This window comes from Anomaloglossus baeobatrachus, chromosome 7 (assembly GCF_048569485.1).
Source record: "Anomaloglossus baeobatrachus isolate aAnoBae1 chromosome 7, aAnoBae1.hap1, whole genome shotgun sequence".
NCBI classification, from domain to species: Eukaryota; Metazoa; Chordata; class Amphibia; order Anura; family Aromobatidae; genus Anomaloglossus; species Anomaloglossus baeobatrachus.
Genome location: NC_134359.1, coordinates 265,721,646 through 265,743,990, shown reverse-complemented (window position 1 = coordinate 265,743,990; position 22,345 = coordinate 265,721,646). Strand labels below are relative to the sequence as shown.

Here is a 22,345-nt window from a genome sequence, read left to right as displayed (position 1 = left end):
AGATCTGTAAGGAAGCAAGTATCTTATATCAAGAGGAACCCTTCAGGTTGGAGTCGGCATTGGGATGGGGGTATAATGCGGACTCCTTGTATTCACCTTCACTTTCAGTTGGTTCTCCTCTAAAGTCATCTGCTCGGAAGATGTGGACGTCCATTAACTCTGTGCTGCCAATAAACTCAAATTTGATGTTTCCGATTTTCTGGAGGGTGTCGGTTGTCAGGCCACTCTCTTCCCAGAGTTCCCTGCACAGAGGCAAAAGATGCAAAACCATTATAATCAGGGAATTTGTAATAGATCAATATATTATGTTTAGAAATTTAAATCCCAGGACAACACTTCTTGTGCAATGGCCTGTTAGTGTTGTCATAGTTCCACACAGGATTAGAAGAAAATTGCCTCGTTTCTGTAAGATCCATATGTTATGCGATTTTCCTCTGTTATTCCTCCTGGAAATGTCTGAATAAATTCATTGGTTGTCACTATTTACAGTGGTATATGTGAAGCCCCACAGGTGTTGTGTCGGTGCATTACCTTCAGGGACTCCACTCGGCTGGATCTGGTCACAGGTAGGAGATCTTCTTCTTGTCGTGACGCCACTCTCAGTATTGCGGTCAGTGGGGACCGCCACTGCAGGTTGAGGGACGCCTGGGGCTGATGGTGAGTGCAGTTAGTTGGAATAGCCTCCTGAGAGTGAGGCAAGCCCCAGGGCCCTGTGTAGATGTGTAGAACCACAAGGCGCAGAATAACTCCACACAAGCAGAATGTCTTTCAGGGTTTTTACTCACAGTTGATGGCAGGGTGAGTGACCCGGGCGTAGCTGGGATGAACCAAGTGGGAACCAGGTGTCCTTCAGGCTGACTTGTGAGGGTGACTACCAACTCGCCTTCCTTAGCCCTTGGTGGTTTGGGGTAACCCCGACTTTGAGTCCCTATGGGGGTCACCCAGGGAAGATGCTGCAGCCTCTCTCCCCTTCGTTTGCCGTTTGCTTGTCGCCTGGACCAGGCCACTCCAGCTGCTTGCCTCCTGTGACCTATGGGCCCTAACTGTGGCTACGTGGCTGCGGCTTTTGGTAATGTTGTGGCGTGGGCTTTGAGAGCCCCACACCGGCAGGTTTAGCAAAAGAAAGTTGGATCTATCTCCGCTCCGGGATCTGCCGCCCGTTTGGGCCTGGTACTCTCTAGCAGTCTCCTTACTTCCCACTCCGTGCCCTCTCTTTAGCTGAAGATGGATTTCGGGTAGCACTCCTAGTTGACCGTTCTCCCCCGTCAGTAGCCACTGCGCGGGCGCTGTTAGACAGCAACAGCCCCACAGGTCTGCTCCTCACTGAGCCCTATGGAGTTCCGCTCTAACTGACTCACTGCCCCTCCTCTCCTGTTCTTGCCTACGCCACCTAGCAACCAGACTCTCTTACCACACCCCTTGAGAGGAGATGGAGGCCGTGCTCATGCTTCACCCCCTCCTGGAATCCCCAGGGGTCCTCTCATAGGTACATGTGTGAGACCTGATCACTATGCGCCTGTGTACCACACCCCGGTCAGCCTTCTGGATTACCTGTATTGTACTGTCCCCAGCATGGGTGCAGTACTCAGTGGTGCCTGACCAGGTCAGGGGCGCCACAGTATACACTATACCAACAGTACTATGTCAGTACTGACGGTATGGAGACACGCAGGTAAAGGGAATTGTCCCACTCAGTTGTCAATCTAGTCATACTTAAATATTTAATGGTGCCCAATAATCTTATAGGGGTTGTCTCATGTCAGACATTCCTGGCAGTCAAACCTCTTTCATCTTGATTTAGGTGCAGGTCCTAGAGCTGGACCCCTTATCTACCAGCTATTTACGACCCCTAACAGCAGATATGAGGAGCTGCTCTCATATCATATCCCCCCCCCCCCACCGATTGTCGCACCTGAACTTAACCCTTTGTTACATGGTAGCCCATTCATCTCAATAGAAGTGGGTGAGTAGGGATGAGCGAATCGGAACGGTAAAGTTCGTGGTTCATACTGGACGATCGGGGCTTGAACCCAAACATTGACTTTTTTTAAAAAAAAAAAAAAAAAATTGTGTCCAAGTTTGGGTGTCGTTCGTATGCTAAGAAAGTTTGTTTAAAAGCTGCAGAGGAAGAGAGAGAGAAAAAGAGGGTGTGAGACAGAGCAAGAGCGAGAAAGTAAGATGGAGCGAGAGAGTGACAGCGAGAATGCGAGAGAGGGAGAGGGAGAGGGTAAGAGAGAGAGCAAAAGTGAGAAAGAAAGTAAGATGGAGCGAGAGTGTGACAGCGAGAATGAGAGGGAGTGAGGGTAAGAGAGAGAGCAAAAGTGAGAAAGTAAGATGGAGCGAGAGTGTGACAGCGAGAATAAGATGGAGAGGGTAAGAGAGCGAGCATGAGAGACCAAGAGGGAGCGAGAGATTGACAGTGAGAATGAGAGGGTAAGAGAGAGCAAAAGCGAGAAAGAAAGTAAGATGGAGCGAGAGTGTGACAGCGAGAATAAGAGGGAGAACGATAGAGAGATGAAAGAGAGAGCATGAGAGACCGAGAGAGAGCGAGAGAGGGAGCAAGAGGGAGCGAGAGTGTGACAGCGAGAATAAGAGGGCGAACGATATAGAGATGAAAGAGAGAGCATGAGAGACCAAGAGGGAGCGAGAAAGCGAGCGAGAGAGAGCGAGAGAGAGAGGGAGCGAGAGAGAGAGGGAGCGAGAGAGAGCAAGAGGGAGAGAGAGAGCAAGAGGGAGAGAGAGAGCAAGAGGGAGCGAGAGTGTGACAGCGAGAATAAGAGGGAGAACGATAGAGAGATGAAAGAGAGAGCATGAGAGACCAATGTGAAGCCCTGCAGGTGCGGTGCAGCGGTGTATTACCCTTAGGGACTCCACGGGATGGGACGGTCTGGTCACAGGTAGGGAACCTTCGTTTTGGGATTCGTCGTGACGCCACTCTCAGAATTGCGGTCAGTGAGGACCACCACTGCAGGTTAAGGGATGCCTGGGGCTGATGGTGGGTGCAGTCGGTTGTAATAGCCTCCTGAGAGTAAGGCAAGCCCCAGGTCCCTGTGTATGTGTGTGGGACCACAGGTCGCAGAATGACTCAAACACAGTCCAAGAAGTCTTTTAACGTGTTTACTCACTGTTTGGAGGTCACGGTGAGATGCCCGGGCGGCACTGTGATAACCAGGTGGAACCAGTAATTCCAGGAGGCCGTTCTGAGGGTAGCTGTCCACTCGCCTTCCTTGCACTCTTTTTGTTTGGGAGGATCCCTTGCTTGAAGCGTGGTAGGACTCCTCCAGGGAAGCTGTTACTACCCTGCTCCCCTCTCTCTCTGGCCCGTCTGCCGGCAGCGTGGCCTTGGTGGGATGGCTTCTGGCCCTGTCCCCTTATGGGCCTGGTGATTGCTGCTTGGCTCGAGCTCTGTGTAGTAGTGGTGAGGGCATGAAGTACCCCCACCTGTAGGTTAAGCAGCTCTGGATGATTTGCTGCCTGTACTGGGGATCTGTTTCCCCTTGCGTGCTCGGATACCAGGATCTCCGTACTCAGCCACCCCTCTCTCTGGATGTCTTTCAGGCCGACCCACGGTACCCTTTCTCCCCCGCTTCCAGCTACTGCACTCCTCAGGACCTGGCCGACACCAGAGCCCCCTCTCTGCTTCCTTCCACACCCTTCAACCTCCAGACTCCTTCTCTCCTTCCTCTCTCCTGCTTCCTAGCAACCAGCCTCTGAACACACCCCTAGCTGGGAATTGAAAGTTAACCCCTACTGGCTACCCAAGGGTCCCTTCTAGTGGTGTGGGAGACCTGGTCACTATGTGTTTGTGTGTGCACCTCATCCTGGCCTTTGGAAATTACCTGGAAGCATTGTCCCCGCATGGGTGCAATACTCTGTGGTGCCTGACCAGGTCAGGGGCGCCACACCAAGAGGGAGCGAGAGAGCGGGAGCGAGCGAGATGTGGAGGGAGGGAGAGAGCAAGAGGGAGCGAGAGAGCGGGAGCGAGCGAGATGTGGAGGGAGGGAGAGAGCAAGAGGGAGCGAGAGAGCGGGAGCGAGCGAGATGTGGAGGGAGGGAGAGAGCAAGAGGGAGCGAGAGAGCGGGAGCGAGCGAGATGTGGAGGGAGGGAGAGAGCAAGAGGGAGCGAGAGAGCGGGAGCGAGCGAGATGTGGAGGGAGAGAGAGAGAGAGCAAGAGGGAGCGAGAGAGGGAGCAAGCGAGATGTGGAGGGAGAGAGAGAGAGCAAGAGGGAGCGAGAGAGGGAGCGAGAGGGTCAGCGCGAGAGAGAGAGAGCATTACTATGCCCATTTTACAGCATAGAAGTTCGGGTCCCCATTAACTTACATGGGGTTTGCGGTCCAGGGTCAAGTCTGGGTCCTGAACTGAACCTTTAAGTAAATTATGGCCGAAACTGCCGAACCCGAACTCCCACTGGTCCGTCCATCCCTATTGATGAGTATTCTTTATCCAGACCCTATATTCACCTTTTTGCAGCTTCCTCGATTGTTTCTTCTTGCTGTACTTTACCACCGAACCCATTCCACCGGCCGACACCAAAGCCACGTTTCTTCATGCCCAGCAGTATTCTCTGTGGCTGGACCACCATCACCAGAGTGAGCAGCTTAGATCTGAACATGGCTTTACCTAAGAGACAAAATAGAGCGGTTCTATGAACAAGAAGAGACTGTGCACACCATGCAATCTCGCAGGCTGGGGAGGTAGACGTCTCTACGCTTCCCCACATGTTGGGGGCGGTGCACTCCTGAAGACGGACAGTCTGGTCAGCGGCATAGGCGCACTCTCTGATTCTACAGCCGCTTTGTGTGCTCCACCCATCCTTGCAGGGCTACATTGAAAGGAGCGTGTGAGCACTGAGCATGCTCGGCCACCTTGACTGACTGCAGCGGTGGTCGGTGACTTAGACAACAAGCATACAATAAAATTTAAAAACTCTTCTTGAGAACAGAGAGGTTCTTTAATAAGATTAAAATGGCAATGAATCTGACAGAACAATTAAATTGCGTGATCCTTTAGGCTCCCATCGCCGCCATCTTGGCGCCTGTGGGCGGGATTCAGGATAGCGGTAGTTTTGTTATATACTGGAATGCTGAAGTCACATCCCCTGGAGGGGCTAACAATCAAAGTAAAAATTAAGAAAAATATTACAAATAAGAAAAAAAAAAAGATTATATTTATATATTCCCATATACACCTTACCCTGCAAAAAAATAAGACCTCAAATGTTGATGCAAAAAACAAAAAAAAAGGACCGGTTTTGAAGGGGTTAAATTGAACTCACACACTGCGACCCCCCAATACATGGGGGGGACTTTACCTTTGCAGCGGCTCCAATGCGAACAGGTTCAGTCCCAGCTCCGCACACGTGGGATTCACCCGCGGGAAGGCAGAAGACCGATCACGTGACCGGACAGCACGGCCGCCATGTTAGGTATGGGCAACTGCTTCTCCAGTCTCGTATTGTACTAAAATCTAACATTTGTTGCTTTAATATACTATTATAATAATAATAATAATAGTATATTATGACCTAGGACGGAAGTTCAGTTTAGAGACATTGTAACTGTTTTCATTTCCCTTTACAAATATGGCGGATTGTGCTTCAACAAGGCTGTAGAAACAGTAAATATGGCGGCGGCTGTGACCCGGTGAGTATGAGGGACTGGGTGTTGCTAGACATGCATAGAGCTGACATCTGCCCCAGTACTACTACTAGTCTGCAGATAAGTAACCTTCACATTATGGAGCAGCACAAATACCCACTATACAGAGGTACAGTGTGCAATATAATGCCCATGTTGTCCCTCTGCACAGTGCCTGGCACTATCTATCAAGAACTGACTCCAGCGCAGCCCCAGTGACTCCGGCGCAGCCCCAGTGACTCCGGCGCAGCCCCAGTGACTCCGGCGCAGCCCCAGTGACTCCGGCGCAGCCCCAGTGTCTCGAGCGCAGCCCCAGTGTCTCGAGCGCAGCCCCAGTGTCTCGAGCGCAGCCCCAGTGTCTCGAGCGTAGCCCCAGTGTCTCGAGCGTAGCCCCAGTGTCTCGAGCGCAGCCCCAGTGCCTCCAGCGCAGCCCCAGTGCCTCCAGCGCAGCCCCAGTGCCTCGAGCGCAGCCCCAGTGACTCCAGGGCAGCCCCAGTGACTCCAGCATAGCCCCAGTGACTCCAGCGCAGCCCCAGTGCCTCCGGCGCAGCCCCAGTGACTCGGGCGCAGCCCCAGTGACTCGGGCGCAGCCCCAGTGACTCGGGCGCAGCCCCAGTGACTCGGGCGCAGCCCCAGTGACTCGGGCGCAGCCCCAGTGCCTCCAGCGCAGCCCCAGTGCCTCCAGCGCAGCCCCAGTGCCTCCAGCGCAGCCCCAGTGACTCCAGGGCAGCCCCAGTGACTCCAGCATAGCCCCAGTGACTCGAGCGCAGCCCCAGTGCCTCCAGCGCAGCCCCAGTGCCTCCAGCGCAGCCCCAGTGCCTCCAGCACAGCCCCAGTGCCTCCAGCGCAGCCTGAGTGATATCAGAGTAATCCAACTTGCTCCAGCACAGACCCACTGGCATTAGCGTAGTCCCAGTGACAACAGCACAATCCCACTTGCTCCAGTGCAATCCCAGTTGCTCCAGTGCAATCCCAGTTGCTCCAGTGCAGCCTCAGTGGCTTCAGCACAATCCTAGTGGTGCCATCTCAGTACCAGTGGCTCCAGCACAATCTCGTTGGTTCCAGCGCTGCCCCAGTGGCTCCTATATATCTATTTATGTCATTATTTTAGTTCACGCCCAGATTCAGAGATTACAGACATGGCAGACACAGGGGCATTCAGTAGACCCCTATGTGACATGGCAATACCACTGGCACCCCATTTCCATTTTCCTAAATTCTGCTCACTATAGTATCCAAGAGGCTAATGTATAAAACATCTGGTACCTGTGCTGTATGGGGCCCGTTCAGCTCCTGATCTTGCCCCATACAGTTCAGTACGCACGTGGTCCCCTGGACCTGCCACTTGCCCAAGTTCGCCAAGTTCTGCACTTACCTAGTGCCAGACAGTGCCATCCATGTAAGTTGGTCATTTTTTGCGGACTGAGTGATTTGTGAAAAATGGCTGAAATGCGTCCGATCTCGTTCCCGGTGTTGGATCGAACTTGGCAATGAAAGTCTATTGGGTCCGTGAAAAAAATCGGACGTCACTCTGGTGCCATTAGGCTAGATTCACATGACCGTTCCGTTTTTGCAGTCCGCAAAAACGGTCCCTTTTTTTTCACGGATGCGTCCATGTGGCATCCGTGTGACATCTGTTCCGTTCCGTATACGGTCCGTGTGTCATACGTGTACCTTCCGTTTTTTTTGCGGACTGCAAAAAACGGAAGCAGCTAGAAAGATGAGTAGATATAGAGATGGATAGATAGATATAGAGATGGATAGATAGATATAGAGACAGCGAGATAGAGGGAAGAATGAATGAATAGAGGGATAGATAGATAATGGATAGAGAGATAGATGAGAAAGACCTATATAATGTCCTACCCCCCTGCATATTCTAAGCTGGCACCCTTTAGTGACTTTCATGTGGCAGTAAAGGGTACTTAGCCTTGTATTTAGCCAAAAAATAAATAAATAAAAAAAAAAAAACGACGTGGGGTCTCCCCTATCTCTTGTAACCAGCTAGGGTAAAGCAGACGGCTGCAGCCTGCAGACCACAGCTGACAGCTTCACCTTGGCTGGTAATCCAAAACAGAGGGCACCCCACGTTATTTTAAATTAAATTAATTATTGAAAACAAAAAACACTGGGTCCCCCCAAAATTGGATCATCAGCCAAGGTAAAGCGGACAGCTGTGGTCTGGTATTCTCAGACTAGGGAGGTCCACTGTTATTGGACACTCCCCAGCCTAAAAATAGCAGTCTGCAGCCGCCCCAGAAGTGGCGCAACCATTAGATGTGCCAATCCTGGCGCTTTGTCCCAACTCCTCCCATTGCCCTGGTGTGGTGGCAAACGGGTTAATATATGGGGTTGCTGCCAGATGTGAAATGTCACCTGGCATCAAGCCCTGGGGTTAGTGCTGTCACGTATCTATCAGATACCTGACATCACGAACACAGACAGTAATGAAAAACAAAAATAGACAGCAAAAACAGTTTTATTTGAAAAAACACTCCCCAACACATTCCCTCTTTCACCAATTTAATGACAAGAACAATCAAATCCGGGTGCGGTGTAATCCAATAAGGGGGTTCCACGACGATTCATACCATAGTCACTGTCCCAGTCAATGAAGAACAGAATATATTATATTGTAACTTGTATATGTATTCTGTATGTAACCCCCTTCTCATGTCATAATAATAATAATTCCCCATTGGCTGGGAGAGTAGTGCAGTGACCTGAGCTAACATCAATAGGTCAGCCCAGGTCACTGCAGGGGATGATGAGCGCTGCCATCAGGAGCATAGATGAGATCATTACCTGCTGTGATGATCTCCTGCTTTCCTGATGTCAGCGCTGTCAGTGACTTCTATGCCCACCGCGTTCACAGTGAAGAATCGCGAGAGCCTGTGACGTCTCGGCCCGCCCGCGAGACGTGACGTGAGAATGCGGCGGGCATAGAAGGCAGTGACAGCGCAGACGTCAGGAGAGCAGGAGATCGTCACAGCAGGTAATAATCTCATCTAACCTCCTGACAGCACCGCCCGTCATCCCCGCGGCTGCCCACACTGGAATGTGAGAAGCTGCTGATACTGCGGGCAGACACTGACACACTGCGGGGCTGGCAGGGAGCGGGACACAGACTGCACAGGCAGTGATGACAAGCAGCGCTCGTCATCCCCACGGCTGCTCGCACTGCAGTGTGAGAAGCTGCTGATACTGCAGTGCGTGCAGACACTGACACGCTGCAGTGCGAGCAGCCGCGGGGCTGCAGTGGGACACAGACTGCACGGACACCCGACGGAGGTCACATGGAAGTGCTTCCATGCGGCTTCCGGGGACTTTACGGGCCCATTGACTTGTATTGAGTCACAGTCCGTTATTCCGGAACAGAATATAACGGAGCGGACATACGGTATCCGATGTGTTTTTTTTTTGTAGGATTGGATGCGTACGGAAGTGTTTCCGTGTGTCATCCGATCCTACACAAAAGACATTGAAAAGATGGTCCTGTCCGTGGGTCCGCAAAAAAAACAGGAACTGACCAGGACAAATGGAACGGTCATGTGAATGAGCCCTAAGACTGATAGGTGAAGAAACTTTTTTTCCAATCAGAGAAAAAAACTGATAAAAATTGCCCAAATAGCGTGTACAGTTCACAAGGACTCTGACAAACTCTGCCTCATCACAAAACAAACCGCAACGTACCTCTCCGTGCTTTCCCATTCATTCATATCCACTGTGCAGCAATATCGCGCTGCCCTCTGCTGGAAACAGCTGGTAATGCAAGTAATGGCTCATTACATTTAGGCTATGTGCACACCGGAAAAAGGACTTTTCTTATGAAATTTCTTGAGAGTGAAGGATTAGCGCACCTGCATTAAAAAAAACGCACCAATAACGCACCTGCGTTTTTACCGCGATTTGGTGCGTTTTCGGTGCGTTTTTACCGCTACTTTCTGTAGCAAAAAACGCACCAAAAACGCGGGTAAAACGCAGTGTGTGAACACATAGCCTTACTAAATTTAGTCTCAAGGTTCTTTCCGAGTGGGAAACCAGTAAAGCTCCATTAATTTATTGCATTGCACCGTTCCGCCAGTCTGAGCACTTTTTATTCCGAATTTTGGAAAGCATTTCATGTGTTTGCATATTGCAGCCACGTTGTCTCTGCCGTGCTTCCTTGCATGCTGATCACCACGTTTGTTCCCGAAAAAAACCAAACGTAAAACCTGCACTAATTGTATTTGTAAATCTCCAGCAAATATTGGAGAATATTCATGGCATAAAATGAAACATCTCTGAGCGTAAAGACTGATCTGACGGCCACAATGAGGCCTCGGAGACCATTCATCTGCACATAAAGAGCCGCTGGTGCCCGGATTACCTGCGATTGAAAGCCGCTATAAATGTGAAATAATGTTTTTATGGGTAAAATGTCCCAATGGGAAGAAGAATCATTCCATATTTTTCTCCTCTGAAAGTCCTCGTCTCATGATTACCCTAATGTTACGCACCGCAGCCGTAGTGCCGCGTCTCCGAGATCTGTGCCCTCGATGCCGTGACTTTACCTTTGATCTAAGACTCACGGCAAAATATTCTTCAAACAAAATAGTCAAAAGAGACAGAAGACGCCACAATGTACTACTACTAATGTACTGTCTTAGTGCTTGGAGCCAGCAGCTCCTGTATCTGTGTATCCTCCGCACCACACTTAGGCCTCCTTCACACGTCCGTGTTGCCGGGACGTGTAGCGTCCGTTTTCACACATACCAGAGACACGGACACAGACCCATTAAATTCAATGGGTTTGCGCACTCGTCCATGTTTTCACATGGACAGGGTGTCCGTGTAGAGCACACGCGTGTTCGTCTGCTCCACAGGGCGACATGTCCGTTTTGTGCCGGCAGTATGAATGCCACACGGCCCGCACACCGATGTGATCCTTTGTGACATCAGTGTAACAGAAAAAAATATATATATACTTACCTGGCTCCGGCGCTGCTGTTGTTTCTGGGTCCTGCTCATTAAGCCTCATGCACATTCACTGCACTGATGGTGGACCCGGACGTAACAGCAGCGCTGGAGACAGGTAAGTATACAGCTCATGCTGTCTGTGTGCTATCCTGGTGTCACACGGATGGCACACGAACAGCACACGTAGAAAACACGCGGACACATGGACGGTTTTTCGTACTTTCCCCACAGACCATCACACACATGCGTTTAATACACAGATGTGTGAAAGAGGCCTTATGTTATGAGTCTGTTGTAGCTTAAAGGAAATCGGTCAGTATTTCTGATATGTAATCTGAGAGCAGCATAATGTAGAGACAGAGACCCTGATTCCAGCGATGTGTCACTTACTGAGCTGCTTCCTGTCATTTTGATACAATCACAGTTTTCTCTCCTGCCTATCTATCAGAACTCTTAGTGCTGATCCCTGTATAACCCCGCCCACACCTTTGATTGGCAGCTTTCTATGTACAATGTATATTGACAGAAAGCTGCCAATTAATGCAGGGGGTGTGGTTTGACCAGTAGGCATGAGACACCTAGACCTGTAGTGATAATCTCCTGCTGATAAAACACTGATTGTATTGAAACTACAAACACAGCTATTAAAGCAGAATACCCTTTGAATAATATATCGAGGGGCAATGAACTTACGTTTCTAAGAGCACAACACCCCCCCCCACACAAAAACAGAAGTATACAACCTAAAATTTAATCTTTATACCAAGTGTTGGAATTGAACAAGATCTGACCAACAACGAATATATATAGAATTAATTTTTTAACTTTGTATGTTTATTGGATTTAACAACTGTTGTCTAGAAGTCTATAATTTACATCTCTGCCAAGTTTATTTGTTATATTTAAATTATTTGCAATGGTTAGCAACCTTCTAAAAAGTTACACCTGTACGGTCAGACACGGCCATTACACAGTACACAGCAGAGACACATATATAAGATTATCTCAGCACAGGAACATTATTTTTAATCACATCCAATTGTGGAAATTATTATTATTCCAAGATCTATTGATTAAAATTAACTTTGTTCACGTGAAAACCCCCTTTAATAACTATAATGCATTCCTTTTCCAGCCTTTGTTGGGCACCACAGTGCCTCCGCAGCCTGCATATGTCTGTAGGGGTGCAGAAGGCCAAGACGGGGGCAGAGCAGTTATGGCTTGCCAGGCAGCGGAGGGATCCCTATGTAAAGACCGCACATGCTCAAAATTACCGATGTCGCAGCGCCTTCAAACTGCTGGAGATGGACAAGGAGCAGAAGATCCTGCAGCCGGGGCACCACGTTATAGACTGCGGTGCGGCCCCCGGGGCCTGGAGTCAGGTGCTCGTGGACAAAGTAAATTCCTTGGGAAAAGGTAAGAAAATTGTAAGAACATATTTCTTTCTGCTTGGTGTGTGATTCCCTGATGTAATACTGAGGCTCGAAGACAGGGCTTTGTCATAAAGGCATTGTAAGAGATTGGGAAAAGGATCTTACCAAATACTGTGCCACTTTTTATCCCTGGATTGTGTCCAATATTACAACTCCTCTCATTCAGGTGAATGGGGCTGAAGTGCAATACTAGACTTGGCCAGTAGATATGAGTGGCGCTGTTCCTGAAAACCCCTTGGTTCATTATTACATGGGCCAAACTGGGTATGCAGATGATGTAGAGTTACAATCACAAGTATTCGCCTCAATATCCACATTTTCACACTTTCTGCAATAAACCTGTGAAACAAGAACAATGGAAAGATCTCAAAGCAATGACTATAACTGGATTCACTAAATTTAGCACAAAACACCACTTTTTCTGACTACTGCAGTCTCAGGATTATTGTCCCCCTTCAGGACAAGCGTCCTTAATATGTAGCTGAGCCCCTGTGGCTGTTGTAACCTGCTGAAACGTGATGCAAAAGGTCTCCATTCCCAAGCGCCAAGACGTACACGTCGAATGATCCAAAAGCACAAGAAAAGTCGGCTCCTATATGCTTAAAACCTTTTAAGTAAGTGACAGAGGTTTAAGAATTCTGTTCTGTGAAGTGAGGAAACATAACTGAAACTTCTCAGGCCTATGGATCAACGATATTTGTAAATGAGGAATAATGATGTATATGCTAAAAAGAACAGCCTGCCTACAATGATGCATGTTGGTGGCTCAGTGATATCTACAGTGAGGTATAGTGATGGCTCGGTGAGTGCTACAGTGAAGCATGGTGGGGGCTCGGTGGTGTCAATAGTGAGGCATGGTGGAGGCTTGGTGATGTCTACAGTGAGGTATGGTGGTGGGTCGGTGATTCCTATAGTGAAGCATGGTGGGCACTTGGTGATGCCTACAGTGAAGCATGGTGGGAACTCTGTGAAACCTACAGTGAAGCATGGTGGGAACTCGGTGATGCCTACAGTGAAGCATTGTGGGAACTCTGTGATGCCTACAGTGAAGCATGGTGGGAACTCTGTGAAACCTACAGTGAAGCATGGTGGGAACTCGGTGATGCCTACAGTGAAGCATGGTGGGAACTCTGTGAAACCTACAGTGAAGCATGGTGGGAACTTGGTGATGCCTACAGTGAAGCATTGTGGGAACTCTGTGATGCCTACAGTGGAGCATGGTGGGAACTCGGTGATACCTACAGTGAAGCATGGTGAGAACTCGGTGACTCTTACAGTGAAGCATGGTGGGGACTCAGTGATGCCTACAGTGAGGAATGGTGGGGGCTCTGACTAGTACAGTGAAGCATGGTGTGGGCTCAGTGATGTCTACAGTGAAGCATGGTGGGGACTCAGTGGTGCATACAGTGAAGCATGGTAGGGGCTCTGTGATGCCTACAGTGAGGTATGGTAGGGGCTTTGTAATGCCTACAGTGAGGCATGGTAGGGGCTCTGTGATGCCTACAATGAGCCATGGTGGGGGTTCTGACTCCTACAGTGAAGCATGGTGTGGGCTCAGGGGTGTCTACAGTGAAGCATGGTGGGGACTCAGTGGTGCCTACAGTGAAGCATGGTAGGGGCTCTGTGATGCCTACAGTGAGGTATGGTAGGGGCTTTGTGATGCCTACAATGAGGTATGGTGGAGGCTCTGACTCCTGCGGTGAAGCATGGTGTGGGCTCAGTGGTGTCTACAGTGAAGCATGGTGGGGACTCGTTGCTGCCTACAGTGAAGCATGATAGGCGCTCAGTGATGCCTACAGTGAGGTATGGTGGTGGGTCGGTGATTCCTACAGTGAGGCATGGTGAAGGCTCAGTGATTCCTACAGTGAAGCATGGTGGGGACTCGGTGATGCCTACAGTGAAGCATGGTGGGAACTCGGTGAAGGCTACAGTGAAGCATGGTGGAAACTCGGTGAAGGCTACAGTGAAGCATTGTGGGAACTCGGTGATGCCTACAGTGAAGCATTGTGGGAACTTGGTGATGCCTACAGTGAAGTATGGTGGGAATTCGGTAATGCTTACAGTGAAGCATGGTGGGAATTCGGTGACTCTTACAGTGAAGCATGGTGGGGACTCAGTGATGTTTACAGTGAGGCATGGTAGGGGCTCTGTGATGCCTACAATGAGCCATGGTGGGGGCTCTGACTTCTACAGTGAAGCATGGTGTGGGCTCAGTGGTGTCTACAGTGAGGTATGGTAGGGGCTCTGTGATGCCTACAATGAGGCATGGTGGGGGCTCTGACTCCTACAGTGAAGCATGGTGTGGGCTCAGTGGTGTGTACAGTGAAGCATGGTGGTGGCTCGGTGGTGATGCCTACAGTGAAGCATGGTGGGAACATTGTTATGTCTAGAGTGAAGCATGGTGGGGACTCGTTGCTGCCTACAGTGAAGCATGATAGGGGCTCAGTGAAGCATGGTGGGGGCTCGATGACAGTCTGCGACTGCTTTTTTTTCTTCTGGCACAGGAAACCTGCAGCGTGAAGAGGGCAAGATGGATTCAATAAAGTATCAGGACATCCTAGGAAAAAACATCATGCCTTCTGTGAGGAAGAGGAAGCTTTGGTCAGTTGATCTCCCAACAGGACAATGACCCCAAGCATACCTCAAAGTCCACCAGGGCTTTGTTTGAGAAGAATTCCTGGAAGATACTGGAGTGGCTGATGCTCGCACCTGACATGAACCGTATATTATTCTTTGGTAGTGTTTGTAGAAGGTGTTACAGCAGGCAAACCCAAAACTATTAGTGACCTGGCGGCCATTACCCAGGAGGAATGGGCTAAGATTCTTCACGGATGCTGCCAGAGCCAATGTCTGCAGCAGGTCAGAACAATGAAAATGGCTCTTGGTACTAAAGACGCTTGTCATGAGGGGGGTGAATAATTATGACATTGGGGTGAAAACGTTTCGATGTATACTTCTATGTAGTCTCCTCTGCTTCCATTCACTTCTTGTCGTTTTTACTCTAGACCCTGCAGCGCGTGTCGGGTTCGTCCTGGGGGTTGATCTTCTTCACATAAATCCGCTGGAAGGAGCCGTGTTCCTCCCTAAATGTGACCTTACAGATCCTGCCACCCATAGGAAAATCTCCGCGCTCCTCCCTTCCGGACAGGCTGACGTCATCGTAAGTGACATGGCCCCCAATGCCAGCGGCATCAAAGACCTGGATCACCAGAGACTTGTCAGCATGTGTCTGTCTCTACTGGACCTGTCTGACTCCGTCCTGAGACCCGGAGGCAGCTTCTTGTGTAAGATCTGGGATGGCGGAGAAAGCGACCTAATAAGAGACAAGCTGCGGCAGAGATTCCAGCTCCTGAGGACTGTGAAGCCTAAAGCCAGCCGGATGGAGTCCGCAGAGATCTATCTGCTGGGGAAGTCGCACCGCAATAAAAGGGCGGCAAACTGAGGGTGCTCAGTCTATATACCGCGACCGCTGCGCTTATTACAGGGCTGCGCATCTATGGAATTCCTATACATTGTATATAGTTCTATTTTATTGTTCAGCCCATAGAGTTAAAGAATCAGTAGCTACATTTTCATCTGATCTTTCATATTTAGCAGGTACTTCCCCATTGACTTCCATTATACTCAGTACTCGAGTCTGAGCATCTGATTACTCATTACAAGTCCCGAGCATGGTAGTGCCCGCTCATCACTAGTTACATGTACTGAGCACCTGAGCATGGTAGTGCCGCTCATCACTAGTTATGAGTACTGATCACCTGAGCATGGTAGTGCTCGCTCATCACTAGTTACATGTACTGAGCACCCGAGCATGGTAGTGCCCGCTCATCACTAGTTACAAGTACTGGGCACCCGAGCATGGTAGTGCCCGCTCATCACTAGTTACCAGTACTGAGCACCCGAGCATGGTAGTGCCCGCTCATCACTAGTTATGAGTACTGATCACCTGAGCATGGTAGTGCTCGCTCATCACTAGTTACGAGTACTGAGCACTCGAGCATGGTAGTGCCCGCTCATCACTAGTTACAAGTACTGGGCACCCGAGCATGGTAGTGCCCGCTCATCACTAGTTACCAGTACTGAGCACCCGAGCATGGTAGTGCCCGCTCATCACTAGTTACGAGTACTGAGCACCCGAGCATGGTAGTGCTCGATCATTACTAGTTACAAGTACTGAGCACCTGAGCATGGTAGTGTCCGCTCATCACTAGTTACGAGTACTGAGCACCCGAGCATGGTAGTGACCGCTCATCACTAGTTACGAGTACTGAGCACCCGAGCATGGTAGTGCCCGCTCATTACTAGTTATGAGTACTGAACACCCGAGCATGGTAGTGCCCGCTCATTACTAGTTACGAGTACTGAGCACCCGAGCATGGTAGTGCCCGCTCATTACTAGTTATGAGTACTGAACACCCGAGCATGGTAGTGCCCGTTCATGGTAGTGACCGCTCATCACTAGTTACGAGTACTGAGCACCCGAGCATGGTAGTGCCCGCTCATTACTAGTTACGAGTGCTGAGCACCCGAGCATGGTAGTGGCCGCTCATCACTAGTTACAAGTACTGAGCACCCGAGCATGGTAGTGCCCGCTCATTACTAGTTACGAGTACTGAGCACCCGAGCATGGTAGTGCCCGCTCATTATCACTAGTACTGACCACCTGAGCATGGTAGTGCCCGCTCATTACTAGTTACGAGTACTGAGCACCCGAGCATGGTATTGCCCGCTCATCACTAGTTACGAGTACTGAGCACCCGAGCATGGTAGTGCCCGCTCATCACTAGTTACGAGTACTGAGTACCAGAGCATGGTAGTGCCCGCTCATCACTATTTACGAGTACTGAGTACCAGAGCATGGTTGTGCCCGCTCATCACTAGTTACGAGTACTGAGCAAATGAGCATGGTAGTGCTCGCTCATCACTAGTTACGAGTACTGGGCACCCGAGCATGGTAGTGCCCGCTCATCACTAGTTACGAGTAATGAGCACCCGAGCATGGTAGTGCTCGCTCATCACTAGTTACGAGTACTGAGCACCCGAGCATGGTAGTGCCCGCTCATCACTAGTTACGAGTACAAAGCACCCGAGCATGGTAGTGCCCGCTCATCACTAGTTACGAGTACAAAGCACCCGAGCATGGTAGTGCCCGCTCATCACTAGTTACCAGTATTGAGCACCTGAGCATGGTAGTGCCCGCTCATCACTAGTTACGAGTACTGAGCACCCGAGCATGGTAGTGCCCGCTCATCACTAGTTACGAGTACTGAGCACCTGAGCATGGTAGTGCCCGCTCATCACTAGTTACGAGTACTGAGCACCTGAGCATGGTAGTGCCCGCTCATCACTAGTTACGAGTACTGAGCACCCGAGCATGGTAGTGCCCGCTCATCAGTAGTTACGAGTACTGAGCACCCGAGCATGGTAGTGCCCGCTCATCAGTAGTTAAGAGTACTGAGCACCTGAGCATGGTAGTGTCCGCTCATCACTAGTTACGAGTACTGAGCCCCCGAGCATGGTAGTGCCCGCTCATCACTAGTTACGAGTACCGAGCACCCGAGCATGGTAGTGCCCGCTCATCACTAGTTACGAGACCCGAGCATGGTAGTGCCCGCTCATCACTAGTTACGAGTACTGATCACCCGAGCATGGTAGTGCCCGCTCATCACTAGTTACGAGTACTGAGCCCCCGAGCATGGTAGTGCCCGCTCATCACTAGTTACGAGTACCGAGCACCTGAGCATGGTAGTGCCCGCTCATCACTAGTTACGAGTACCGAGCACCCGAGCATGGTAGTGCTCGCTCATCAATATTAGGTCCAGTAGTGTATGGGGCAAAATATTTCTTTACAGATTTTTTGTTTTTAAAGGGACATAAGTTGCTTTTCGTTGAGGGTATGGAGCAATCGCTGTGCCATAGGACAGGCTCGGGCAGAGATCACACTACATATTTCAAAAAATATACTCTTATGAGAAGTATTTTTAGCCAACAAAGAGAACCTAGTTTGCAGTAACTACAATCTATAGTACATAGATGTGTGTATGTATAATACTAAGAACTCACTATTTATAAGGGAAAACATAATAATGCTTCCAGCGGGAGTAGAGAGAACTTGGAATTGAGCAGCAGTGCACATGCTCAGTCTATTCTTGCCCTATAGAGCTGATATCTTCTGTTTTTTCACACATTGAGAATGAATGGGGCACACATCCAACAAGCCGCCCCATTCTGTAACAGGGATAACAATTCCCCGAATTCCTGATGAGTGCGGGTCCCGGTGGTTGGACACACACTGATCAGGAAGTTATCACCTATCCCACGGATAGGTGATGAAAAAACACTAGGGAGCAAAGGCACAAAAATAGGGTCTTATTTGGTATACATGGATGAAAGAGAAGAAAGAGATATGCTCACCATTTCAACTAGTGTGACATATGCTTAAAGGGAATCTTACCAGGTTTTTCCCACCTAATCTGAGAGCAGCATTATGTAGGGGCAGAGACCCTGATTCCAGTGATGTGTCACTTACTGGCTGCTTAGTGTAGTTTTGTTAAAATCACAGTTTAATCAGCAGGAGATTATCATTAGAGGACTACTTGACGAGCTTCAGGTAGTCCAGCATATTCATGAGTTCTGTATAACTGCTAGATCTGCAGCAGAGAAAACACTGATTTTATCAAAATGACAGCAAGCAGCTCAGTAAGTGACACATCCACAACCATTGGAATTCCACCACACCAGATCCGTCTCTCCCTTGACATCGGATAGAGGAGGAAAGTCCGATACACAGATTGTTGTCTGTTCCTGCCGACTTTAACTTTATGTGTATGGATCAAATCTTCAAATCTTTATTTTTATATAGCGCTAACATATTCTGCAGCGCTTTACATGCATCAGGAACACTGTCCCCATTGGGGATCACAATCTAGAGTCCCTATCAGTATGTCTTTGGAGTGTGGGAGGAAACCGGAGAACCCGGAGGAAACCCACGAAAACACGGGGAGAACATACAAACTCCTTGCAGATGGTGTCCTTGGTGGGATTTGAACCCAGGACCCCAGCACTGCAAGACTGCAGTGCTAACCACTGAGACACCACAAGACTGCAGTGCTAACCACTGAGCCACCGTGCCGCCGATCTGGATCTGTATGAGGGCTCAATCAGAAGTTTGTGCACATCACTGCGATCTCAGAACGCAATGCACATGCTGCCCGAGGCTCTAAAAGCCTCAGAAATACAGTGCCTTGCGAACGTATTCGGCCCACTTGAATTTTTCAACCTTTTCCCACATTTCAGGCTTCAAACATAAACAGAAAAAAAAATAAATTAATGGTGAATCAACAACAAGTGGGACACAATTATGAAGTTGAATGGAATTTATTACTTATTTTAAACAGTTTTAAAAAATAAATACGGTAACTGAAAATTAGTGTGGCGCCCCTGACCTAGTCAGGCGTCACTGAGTACTGCACCCATGTTGGGTTAGTGCAAACAGGTAATCCTAAAGGCTGGAATAGGGTGTGTACTCAAAGACACATAGCAACCAGGTCTCCCACATTCTTGAGGGGACCTCTGGGCAGACCCCGGAGGGGGCGTGCCTCCACATCCAATCAAGGGGTGGGGTAGAGAGGCTGGAAGCTAGGTTGCAGTGGCAGTGAGCAAAAGGAGCTGGAGGTAGCCAGTCTGAAATTGAGACGCAGGAGAGCGGGCACGCTAGTCAGACCCTGCACGTGTAGTGGCCGAAGGCGGGGGAGAACGGTCACCAGAAGTTGGACAGAAAGACGCTGAGGAAGTCAGCTGGTCGTGTACGGAGACCTCTGGTGGCTAGGCACGCACGGGGAACAGGTCCCTAGAGCCAGACATCCATTTAGTGATCTGCTAAACCTGCCGGTGGGGTGGACCACAAGTCCCACACCAACCAAAACAGAGTCCGAGCATCAGCAGCAACGAGGGGGCCCATAAGGATAGAGCCTGGAGTCATCTTCCTTGGTCCACGCTGCCAGCAAACGGGCCAGAAAGGGGAGAAAAGGCAGTTGCGACTTCCCTGGATGAATCCCACGGTACTTTAAGTCAAGGGTTGTCCGAAACAAGAAGTGCTAGGAAGGCTAGCTAACGATCACCCTTAAACCAGCCTGAATGATACCTGGTTCTCACTTGGTGTATCTCAGCATCGCCCGGGTGCCACTTGAAGCATTTGAAAGTGAGTAAAAACCAGTTGCAAGACACCTTGGCCTGAGACTGAGTTCTTCTGCGACCTGTTGTTCCACACATATATATATATATATATATATATATATATATATATATATATATACACAGTACAGACCAAAAGGTTGGACACACCTTCTCATTCAAAGAGTTTTCTTTTTTTTCATGACTCTGAAAATTGTAGATTCACATTCAAGGCGTCAAAACTATGAATTAACACATGTGGAATGAAATACTTTACAAAAAAGTGTGAAACAACTGAAAATATGTCTTATATTCTAGGCTCTTCAAAGTAGCCACCTTTTGCTTTGATTACTGCTTTGCACAAGCTTGACATTCTCTTGATGAGCTTCAAGAGGTAGTCACCGGAAATGGTCTTCCAACAGTCTTGAAGGAGTTCCCAGAGATGCTTAGCACTTGTTGGCCCTTTTGCCTTCACTCTGTGGTCCAGCTCACCCCAAACCATCTCGATTGGGTTCAGGTCTGGTGACTGTGGAGGCCAGGTCATCTGGCGTAGCACCCCATCACTCTCCTTCTTACTCAAATAGCCCTTACACAGCCTGGAGGTGTGTTTGGGGGTCATTGTCCTGTTGAAAAATAAATGATGGTCCAAATAAACGCAAAACGGAAGGAATAGCACGCCGCTGCAAGATGCTGTGGTAGCCATGCTGGTTCTGTATGCCTTCAATTTTGAATAAATCTCCAACAGTGTCACCAGCAAAGCACCCCCACACCATCACACCTCTTCCTCCATGCTTCACGGTGGGAACCAAGCATGTAGAGTCCATCCGTTCACCTTTTCTGCGTAGCACAAAGTCAGAGTGGTTGGATACAAAGATCTCAAATTTGGACTCATCAGACCAAAGCACAGATTTCCTCTGGTCTAATGTCCATTCCTTGTGTTCTTTAGCCCAAACAAGTCTCTTCTGCTTGTTGCCTGTCCTTAGCAGTGGTTTCCTAGCAGCTATTTTACCATGAAGGCCTGCTGCACAAAGTCTCCTCTTAACAGTAGTTCTAGAGATGTGTCTGCTGCTAGAACTCTGTGTGGCATTGACCTGGTCTTTAATCTGAGCTGCTGTTAACCTGCGATTTCTGAGGCTGGTGACTTGGATAAACTTATCCTCCGCAGCAGAGGTGACTCTTGGTCTTCCTTTCCTGGGGCGGTCCTCATCTGAGCCAGTTTCTTTGTAGCGTTTCATGGTTTTTGCCACTGCACTTGGGGACACTTTCAAAGTTTTCCCAATTTTTCAGACTGACTGACCTTCATTTCTTAAAGTAATGATGGCCACTTGCTTTTCTTTACTTTGATGCTTTTTTCTTGCCATAATACAAATTCTAACAGTCTATTCAGTATGACTATCAGCTGTGTATCCACCAGACTGCTGCACAACACAACTGATGGTCCCAACCCCATTTATAAGGCAAGAAATCCCACTTATTAAACCTTAGTGGGCACACCTGTGAAGTGAAAACCATGAAGCTCATCAAGAGAATGCCAAGAGTGTGCAAAGCAGTAATCAAAGCAAAAGATGGCTACTTTGAAGAACCTAGAATATAAGACATATTTTCAGTTGTTTCACACTTTTTTGTTAAGTATTTTATTCCTCATGTTTTAATTCATAGTTTTGATGCCTTCAATGTGAATCTACAATTTTCAGAGTCATGAAAAACACTCTTTGAATGAGGTGTGTCCAAACTTATGGTCTGTATTGTATAGCTATAGACACACACACGCATATATACTGGATATATATATCCACACACACAATAAATATATATATATATATATATATATAAATAAAAGTAGATTTTGGGTACTCACCGTAAAATCTCTTTCTTGGAGCCTTCATTGGGGGACAGAGACCATGGGTTGTATGCTGCTGCCACTAGGAGGCGACACTAAGCAAAACAAGGAAAACTCCTCCTATGCAGTATACACCCACCAACTGGCAATGATTCCTCAGTTAGTGATAAAGCAATAGGAGACAACAGTAAAGAACGAACAATCTTACAGAAGTGAACATTAAACTCAACATTCAACAGTAACACATGTCCAACACAAGGGCGAGTGCTGTGTCCCCCAATGAAGGCTCCAAGAAAGATTTTA

The 22,345-nt window shown here is 48.9% G+C and overlaps 2 protein-coding genes across 3 annotated transcripts in view; one reads left to right on the top strand and one right to left on the bottom strand.

Annotated features, from left to right (window-relative positions):
- The window catches only part of NUDT1 (nudix hydrolase 1), a 39,525-nt gene that overhangs the window by 2,278 nt on the left and 14,902 nt on the right, over positions 1-22,345 (bottom strand). Inside the window, exons 1-3 of one of the 2 annotated variants that reach the window (XM_075318109.1) lie at positions 5,314-5,399; positions 4,463-4,622; positions 97-242 (exon numbers count right to left, since the gene is read on the bottom strand). In XM_075318109.1, coding sequence (XP_075174224.1) covers positions 97-242; positions 4,463-4,614 — 298 coding nt within the window. In that variant the 5' untranslated portion in view covers positions 4,615-4,622; positions 5,314-5,399. Of the gene's footprint in view, positions 1-96; positions 243-4,462; positions 4,623-5,313; positions 5,400-22,345 lie in introns of those variants that run through there. The other variant, XM_075318110.1, reaches the window with a different exon arrangement.
- On the top strand, positions 5,591-17,207 carry MRM2 (mitochondrial rRNA methyltransferase 2). Its single transcript, XM_075318108.1, has 3 exons — positions 5,591-5,644; positions 11,733-12,013; positions 15,036-17,207. Exons 1-3 carry the CDS (start codon positions 5,625-5,627, stop codon positions 15,470-15,472), a joined length of 738 nt encoding a protein of 245 aa, XP_075174223.1. The 5' UTR covers positions 5,591-5,624; the 3' UTR covers positions 15,473-17,207.